A 9,814-nucleotide genomic window follows, 5' to 3' on the forward strand; every position below is an offset into this window, starting at 1 on the left:
CTTCGACTCTACTAGATGTGATCAATGACACTGCCATGTCGAGTTGTTGGCACTGCTTCTCTTGTTTTCAGTTGTTCATTAAAGACCTAATTCAGGCGCCGCTACTCCTGATGTCCGTCGTTGGCGACGCCCGGCACCTCACGACGCCGTTTCTGCCGAAGGGCACCATACGTGGGTTGAGCTCCCTGCTGCAGAGGTGATCTAGGCCGAGCACAGAGTGCGCATGCGTTCTGTGCCCCCTATGAAAATGTGCAGTGCTGCGTGCTTTCGCTCCAGCGTGCTTGCACGGCTGTGCTTTAGCTCGTTCCTTTGTTACGAAGCTAGACAGACGCGATAGGTTTATCCAAGGAATGCTTCGCATTGATAATACTGCCTTTAACATACAGTAGAATCTCGATAAACGGAAATCGCTTAAACGGAATTGCCGCTTAAACGGTACAGTAGCCTATAAGTTGGTTGGTTTTGTATTAAAATAAACAAAAAAAACTTTTGGTAATTGCAACTAAAATTTTCGCGTCACCGTTTAAACGGAACCAGAAAAGGAATTTCATGTGAAACCCATTGGCATAAGAATCACGTTTTTACGGTTCCAGCTGTTTCGTTTTTTTTCTCTCTCTTTCCATGTTTTTTTAAGCCTCGTTGGCCTCGTAAGCCTCGTATCGTTAGAGGCCAGCCGTGTTAGCGCAATGTATACAACATCGCAGTTCTTGTTCCAGTCGCTCGGTCTCGATTGAAGACGCCGAGGTTACAGGGCCCAGCTCCTGCTGCCTCGTTCGTGCCGTCGGGGTGCTATTCGCGCTTGATTACCGCGTTGCCGTCTTCTAAATTAGGTGGCTCGTAAGCACTCAGGAAGTTGAGGCCTCTAGCCTCCGTGAAGATGCAGTTGCAAAGACTCAAACAAAAATAATTGATTCATTTTGTAGTGCACAGCGACTCATTGTTGCCGAATGAATTTTGTGAATGCTGTGCCTAAACCTCTTGTAGTTTTCTTGCTTTCTGAAAAACTATCAGCAACATTCACCTTCTAGTGCTTAGAGTTCCATGAAATGCTAAAGTTTACGCACACAAATTTGCATTTTCACACATCTAGCTCAGTAAAGGGAACTCCTGTTAAACGGAACTAATTTTTCGGTCCCTTGAAGTTCCGTTTATCGAGAGTCTACTGTACGAATAAGACACAATATCTAGGCTTTACAATTCCTAAAAAATTGCGGATCATCTCAACTCAAGCTTGGCCTTTTTAGGTGTCGCGCGCCAAGGGGACGTCGCAAAAGGAGCAAAATTAAAAAAAAAAAAACTTGCAAAGCAACTGTACCTCCAACGACCCGCCGCGGTGGCTCAGTGGTTATGGCGTTGTGCTGCTGATCACAAGCACGCGGTTTCGATTCCTGGCCTCGGCGGCCGCTTTTCTGACGGAGGCCAAAAGCAGAAACGCCCGTGTGTTCGAGATTTTGGCGCACGCTAAAGATCCCCAGGAGGTCAAAATTAGTCCGGAGCTCTCCACTACGGCGCGCCTCATCGCCTGTGTAGCGTCGGCGCGTTAAACCCTACAATAAATCAATCAACGCTGCCACCGACGCTTGTGTACAATGGAATAACCTGCTTAATATAGTTTATTTACCAGATAAAAAAATGGCACGGTTTGCGCTAGTAGTGCAAGGTTGGAGAAACAGCGAAGCTGGGGGTCGTCCTATAGCTCTTTCCGGTTTTGCTAGGTTTGGCTAGGCTTTGGTAATTTTTTCTAGGTTTCGCGATTTCCTTGCTTGGCTAGGCTAAGTGTTGAGGGGTAAGGCCAAGTTTAGCCGCATTTTGCAAGGCCGTTCCGGTCGGTCTCCCATACTGACAGCGGATCCCTGGAGAGGAAGATAGGTCGACCCGCAGCTCCGCTGTATCTCCAGCCTTGCACCGCTAGTGCAAGCTCCACCATTTTTTTTGCGTTTTACTAACCCAGGAAAGACTATCAGCTTTAAAAAGGTGTAGCAAGGGGTGTGGGTGCGCAAATGCCCCTTGTGGTCACACTCGAGCAAGCGCGAAAGCCGGCTTCACTGTTATAAGACCCTATCTGCGGTGGTGCACCTTTTACAGGTGGCGCAGTTTGTTCGTGGTATTTTTTTTTTGCTGTCCTCCACCGGACCAAGCTCAAGCTTAAACAGCTCCGCTGTTAATATTCTAGACGTATCTGAAGTGTGGCGGTAATATTTACCTTCTCAGCTTATCTAGCAACGCAGCAGGTGCGCCATAGCTTTCACGTGGTCGTTTATCAGAGCTTGCTGCACGCAGAAAACAAGCATGATTCAGGTTGATGTACCAAGATTGCAATGTCAATCTGAATCTGGATTTGAGGTTGTATTTGCGCCCGCGTGAAAGGGCATCCGCTTGTACAAATGATCATCATATACGTCGTAGGTTCCAAGAGCAGATATTTTTAAACATTGCGTTAGTAATCATTGACTGCAATAACGTTGATAGACGTGCATTTCCTGACACCAACACAACTGAAGTGTTCAAAGCAAAACTGGAATGGTACATTCAGGTGTATATATATATATATATATATATATATATATATATATATATATATATATATATATAGACAGAAATGCCGGCAGTCTACAAGGCCAAAGAAGGCATAGGGGAATGGTTAGACAATTTTTTTACCGTCAGTGATGTTACATTATTTTTTTTAATTATTAGTACGTGAGAAAGAAAGAAAAACACGCGCCCAGAGTGGGGACCGAACCCACGCCTTTCGATTAGATCTCGAATGCCTTACCAATTCGGCTATCTGGGCGACTGTGTTCTCCTTCACATTCTGGGGTATTTATATTTACCACAACTGTATCTGACGCTCGAGGGTGGTAGCCAGCGCCACTCAGACTACACTATATATATATATATATATATATATATATATATATATATATATATATATATATATATATATATATATATATATATATATATATATATATATATATATATATAAATATATATATATATATATATATATATATATATATGTATAGGATTGTTCCTGAGGAAGGAAGTTCCACTTCCGAAACTGTCGGACTAATTTATAATAAACAAGTTAACCGCAAAGTTGTTCTTATCTTTTACCTGACCGTTTCTTCTGGCCCGTTGCAAAACTCATCGAAATCTATATATATATATATATATATATATATATATATATATATATATATATATATATATATATATATATATATATATATATATATATATATATATATATATATATATATATATATATATATATATATATATATATATATATATATTTTTTTTTTTTTTTTTTTTTTTGGCGCGTGGAAGAACGGCCAGCGCGAACCAACTGTTAACGCCAGCGCGCCTTGCCGTGTGCACTTCTTACCTTTACGTTTCCTTGTTTACAAATATGTTTTTTCATCGTGAACTTTCAGGTGAAATGTAGCAGGCCAGAGCGTATAGTGTCAGCTTTCGGTGGCTAGAGCCAACCGAAGGCTATTCCAGACATTTACCTTAATACGCTGATTGTGCCCTACTTAATTTCACTTCCCTAATATCTAATCGTTGTCTGTGGCTACCTCGCTACAGCTTTCTCTCAACTCTATACGCAAAGAACGCTGTGCCCGTGGTTTTGAAGTAAACAGCAAAGAATTACGCTTAACCTAAGCCCGAATTCATTTCACTTGCTTAAAGTTAAACCATAATTGCAACCAAAACACGCTAACGATAGCAGCCACCACTTTGTTCCGAGACAGTTTCAGTATGAAACGCTTGTGCTTCAACCAACAGGTCTTGACAAATTGCTTATAGTATTACAATGAATTTGTGCTGGATTTTATGTCACCTTGGGAGGACCATATGTCAGGCCTGTTTCTGACTGAAAATATGTTCCTACTGCAAACCAATCAATCAATCAATCAATCAATCAATCAATCAATCAATCAATCAATCAATCAATCAATCAATCAATCAATCAATCAATCAATCAATCAATCAATCAATCAATCAAACTGTTATTATATAATTCACTACTTTTACCGCAACTCACGTATGCACACTTGGTCTGGGGAACGACAACCAACAAGAACTTTAACCAGCTTTTCCTAGTCCAAAAAAAAGTTGCAAGGATAATAGCGAATGTGCCATATAATTTCCACACGCCTGAACTCTTCAAGAAGTTTAAAATAATTAAAGTTAGCAAGTACTACGAATACCGGTTGGCCCAGTCATACCTTGCAGCTATAAAAAATAACAACCGCTTTTACGAGGGCCTAGCGAAGTTAAAGAAAAATATTACAGCATACAACACACGCAATCCAGACATATGGTATACTCCTACACCCCACAACAACTACGACCTTCAATCCTTAACTTTCACTTTACCCAAACTTCTGAATAACTTCACAAGTAACTCAATTGAGATCGGTAAACTCTCTAAATCGGTTTTGAAAGAATATTTTTTGTAACGCGTATTATATATCTGTTGTATTTTTGTTGTTATAAATACCTGTGACATGCACCTGTTGAATTCATTTTGCTGTTTCTGTTGCCCTGCTAACCATGGCTGTTAAGCACATTTTGTTATGTTTTACTTCACACGTGTTTCAAGTTCCTGTGCTGTATCTTTTAGTCTGTTCGGCCCGTTGCTGTCAATCACGTGGTGGGCAGCCGCCCCGTCAAGCTGCTCCGTGCAGCTTTTTGTGGCTGCTCCTTCCCCTGTACCCATCAGTAAGGCGAATAAAATTGATTTGATTGATTGATTGATTGAAAAAAAATAATCAATCAATCAATCAATCAATCAACCAATCAATCAATCAATCATTCAATCAATCAATCAACCAATCAATCAATCAATCATTCAATCAATCAATCATTAAAACAATTCACCAATTAATTAATTACTAATTATTAATTATTTATTCAGTCAATAAGAAATAAATCGGTCGATCAATCAATCAAATTGTTTGTTTTCTTTTTTACAAAGGAAAATATACACATTGGTTGCCTGTTACAGAGTTTCCCAGAATTTTCACGCTGTCTTCTACTCTATCCTGTGCTCCGATCCCGGAAAAAAAAAGATCATCGCCAAAAACCTGTCATGTCCTTGACGAACCCGAACAAAAAGAAATCAAACGACCCTTTCCTTTTTTATTGACGAAGTCTTGGTTATTTACCTGAGTACTTTTACCAACATAGAAAGCTTATCCCCGTTTGTGCGCACCCTAAAGGCAGTCAATACCCTTGCTAATAACCAACGCTCAATAAGTGACAAGTTTCACATTTTCGTTAAACACACCAGCGAATGCGTTCTACGACCGCCTTCGTAAAAACTTCGTAGGACTCAAAAATAATTAACTGACGCTTTGAAGGCGTTTAATTGTTTGAAACGCAAAACCCTTTCCAAGTGAGATACAAGTATGATATGTGCGGGGTGTCACATGACCAGCGATATCTCTCGTCGTCACGTATTTGTCTTGGGTCGTGGTGGCGATGAAACGTGATAAGATTGTTGGTATTGCGTCTATTGTCCAACGGGAGGCAACGACCACGTCTCGAACAATCCGTTATTTCCACCCAAATCGCAACAGCGCATATAGAGACCCCCTTTGTTTTTTATGCACGTCATTTACCTTCGCAGAAGGAGTGCTTTATTATCACACAATGGGACTATGTGCCAACGCAGAGCTGTTACCTAAGCGCTAATAATTTTTCGGCCAGTCGTTTGGAAAGTTGCGGAAGCCTAACGGCGGACAGACCGTACGTTGGCGGCCTGCTGTTCAACTGCGTAGAACGTGTTTGAAAATTTCGCCGCGCGTCTGCTCACGTCGCTGCAAATGTTGTCGAAAGACGGTAGTCTCCTGCCGCCCCTACCACGTAACACCTCCTCCGCTCTCTCCAACATCTCACGCTCTTACCCTCTCATCTGGGTACTGCCATGATGGTTGCGATGATCGTTCGTTCAATTCAAATTTTCGGCATCGGCACCGCTCACGCGCCAGCTGTTAAGAAGAGCGCCTTTATCTCACCCTTCTTCGAGACCGTTTTTAACCCGTTCTCTTTTTTTTCCTTTCTTATCGTAATAACCAACTTAAGGTGTATTCGTAATTAAAATAACGCTGGTACTCTATAGGTTATGTACTTATATCTTGCCTCAAGCATGCCTGAAATTTTGTTCGCGATGAAGCCATGCCTGCAATTCATTTTCGGCGAAGCAAACAGATGCGCTGCCAGTTTTTTGGCCGGCGCCGAGTAGTTGAATCGAGGTACAGACAGACAGACAGACAGACAGACAGACAGACAGACAGACAGACAGACAGACGAAAATGTTTCTGTTTAGGCAGCTCAAGAATAATTATAGTCAAATTTCAAAGGTGACCTAGTTAAGGTGATGTCACTCAGACGCGCGCTCTCTCTCTCTCTTTCGGTGGCTCATGGAGGTGGCTCAGGGCATGTGAGATGGAGGAAGAAGACCCTGAGCGTCGCCATTTTGCTTCCCCACCGTTCTCGGATAAAGTCACTGGAACTTAGGTGACTTTACTCTCGGACCGTTCAACTCAGCTTGCTTCTCTTCACCCTAAAGTTGTCTGAGACTGGCCGCACCACCGCCGGTCACCTCCGTGCAGAGCCCACGTTGCTCGCTCGTCAAGGTCTTCTCTTTACGACGAAATGAGTCGGAAGCTATCCTAAGGACAATTCTGAAGTAAAATGCGGTCAACGCCAGCGTATACACCAGTTCGAAACCGTATTACCGATGATCCTACGAGACAAAGTCACAACACTTGTTTTATAATCCTAGCACTCACATCAAGTGGGGGCCTCCAATACACGACAGGTGTTTCGGCGGCATCGAGAATTACAAATTAAGCCCCACAACCCGTCGCAGAACCCGGCCGGATATCGGCGGTAGCTTAAGGAACGCATTGAATTTGATGGATGCCTCCTCCCGCCGTGAGTCGCCCCCGTTCAATAAGCCGCAGCAGGGGCTGAGAATCCCATCGATTATCAGCTGGACTCGAGTTACAATCCGGTGCCACTAGCCCCTCCATCAACGAGCGTCTTCGAGCGACGCGGAGCCAGCATCGGCCAGGGAAAGAAGCCATGAAAACTGCAGCTAGAAACGGCGTGCTACTTCTAATTGAGTTTTCAGCGGAAAGCTGCCTCCCGTTTAATTGTTCGTCAGTGAAGTGATTCCCTTGCAGTCACCACACATCACGAGCGCCATCCGACGGTCGTGATGGATTGCGAGTGAATTTTGCCGGCAACGTGACAGCGGCCTCCGTGCGCATCTGCCGGCTGCACGACCGACCTGCGGCGGCAGCGCCCCAAGCGGCCAAGCACGGTGGCTGAAATCGTGAGCGCGCAAACACACCGCGCCTGATGGATGAGTATCATGGCAACGTGTCATTTCATTACACCACACCAATTAGCCTGTTACAAAATAGATAAATCTGCGGCACCGTCAGCCACCGCGGTTGACGTCTTATGCGGACAACATCTCGGGGTTACAGTTGAGAAAAATGCTCGCTTTGGGGCATTTCCTGCTCTGGTTAATCCCTGAAGGTGACCACTTTTTTATTTCCAGGTACTGACCTTGTTTTAACAGCGCCGAGAACGCACTGCAGGAAAGCCAACTTTCTTTGACAATGATGATCGTGGAAGCGCCCCAAGAAAAAAAAATGGTTGAACGCGAAGCTTTCTTCGTTAGAAATGAAATGGCGAAGGGTCAAAGTCAAAGCCGCCGTGATCAAAAGTCCAAACTAAAGTCAAAGCTCAACGAGTCAAACTCCAAACCGTCTGCGAGTCGAAGTCCAAGCTCTGACGACAACCAAGGAATCCCTCCCGAGAAAGCTACGCGTTCAAACGCCGTCGTCGGTAAATGGAGGGGTGCGTGATTTTTTTTTCCACCTAAGAACGGTATCGACCCCATAAGCAGTGTTGCACTGCTTTTACTACTGTAAACCGCTAATTACTTTCAATATGCACGCGAGCACCGTTGATAGCCGTCGCGCGAGAACCTCCAGAATCTCCGGCGAGGGTTTAGAATTTAGGTCCTTAGAATTACGGGTTCGGGTTCTTGATACCACCACGTAAAAGCTAAAAGAAACGCTTCTTTTATGGGAGCCCACCCTGAAATTTTATGGGAGCCGACACTGAAGATATGCCCCATGAGCGAAATACTCGTCGTCTGTGAGCCTTTCTGAGCGAAATTATTCTGAGCCAGCAGTTAAGGGAAGCCGTCGTTAGGCATATCCTGGGAATGCGCAGAGAGGTTATCGTGCTTACCCGAAAGAATGCCGAGACAGTAAGGCAGAAGTGGGCGCGTCTTTCTTGTTGCCAGACACGTTCCTGGTCCTGCACGGCGTCGCCTCGTTCGCTGTCTCTAGTCGCCGCTGTATCTGCATATCTGCACTGTTTGTGCGTGTAGTGGTGGTAGGGTAGGCACAGATGAGGAAGTACCACCAGTCGATCGTGCGGGGAACACCGTGCTAAACCTGAATTAAAAATATTAAGATTAAGCACAATATTAAGCACAATAAAAAACAGTATAAATAGGTAAGACAACGTCATCTGACAACGCCATCTGCCACTGACATAACACCGAAAACAGAAAGGCGCGCAAATCTCACACACATGGACGCAGATGTAATTTTTACAACGCTCCAACCACACACACAAAAATAAGGCACCATTGTTCTGAACACTAATAATATGGCTAAGTAGACGGTTCCGCACACGGGCCGTTTGAGGGGAAAAGATGTTTTAACCACACCAGTTTTACAGGTAAATTCACAGAATTTAACTAATCATCACAACGTTAAGATTTGTAACGATGTTCGAGTATCTACTGTACACGTCACAGACCGGTGGTAGTATGATAAACTGAATGGAAAATATCTAAGCCAAGTTTTCTGCGGCAGCTTTGTAGGAGTTACCATTCCAGTGTACCAATCATTAATATTGCCTGAAACTCGTCGTATAATCTCCGCAAACGAAACGGGAGGCTTGGTTTTGCATTCGCTCCAGTTTAGAGCTGTTTTTCGCGGTCCACAAGTCACAAACTATGCAGGCATATTCCATAACCGATCTCCCAAGCATTTATATTCAAACACCTGCGTTAATGCAATGTTGCGTAAACTATATGCCGTAATTTGTGTTTTTTTGTCTAGTAAACATCATATGAGGGCACTTAGCTATTTTTAAAGCATTTGCCATTTTTAACACCACAGGTTGATACTGTCCAGATGTTGCTGTAAGATGCCATAATCATCCGTGCTACCAATAGCCATGACAGTCATCCGCAAGTCTCAAATTATAAAGAACTCCGTCGGTTATATTATTATTAAAAACTAAAAATAAAAAAAACCGCAGAGGACCTAACAAAGACCTTTGAAAAAGACACTTGTTCGTTTTATTTTCAACACATATTTTCCGTTTTGTACAGCGTCAGCGGCTGTTGACAGGAACTTAGCTTTTATCGCATCGTCCTTTAAAACGATGATCACCGTGAGCGGCTGTTTACAGGAACTTAGCTTTTATCGCATCGTCCTTCAAAGCAATGATCAACATCATTGTAGCCTTTGTCAACTAATGGTCGGGCTGGAAGCCAAAGCATTATTTTAGTTTTTGTCGAAGGGGTAATGTTTGTTCATGTCCACCTGTTTTGTTTTTAGTGATACCGCTAACACTGTATTATGAGCTAATATTGTGTTGCACTACTTCTTGTTCGTTTTGCTTCGATTTTGAATCCCTTCCTCTGTAATGCGTTTGGCGCTGAGGGTCCATCAAACAAATAAAAAGCAAACGGGCC

General features: G+C 43.3%; 1 protein-coding gene across 1 annotated transcript in view; it reads right to left on the reverse strand.

Moving 5' to 3' along the window:
* Window positions 1-8,498, reverse strand: part of LOC144155034 (NPC intracellular cholesterol transporter 1-like) — a 20,441-nt gene extending 11,943 nt beyond the window's left edge. The window contains exon 1 of the mRNA XM_077686239.1: window positions 8,290-8,498. Coding sequence (XP_077542365.1) covers window positions 8,290-8,408 — 119 coding nt within the window. The 5' untranslated portion in view covers window positions 8,409-8,498. The remainder of the gene's footprint in view (window positions 1-8,289) is intronic.
* Between the last annotated feature and the right edge of the window lie 1,316 nt (window positions 8,499-9,814).

This window comes from Haemaphysalis longicornis, unplaced genomic scaffold (genome assembly GCF_048455015.1).
Source record: "Haemaphysalis longicornis isolate Haplotype H1 unplaced genomic scaffold, Haemaphysalis longicornis Haplotype H1 scaffold_1, whole genome shotgun sequence".
Lineage (NCBI taxonomy): Eukaryota > Metazoa > Arthropoda > Arachnida > Ixodida > Ixodidae > Haemaphysalis > Haemaphysalis longicornis.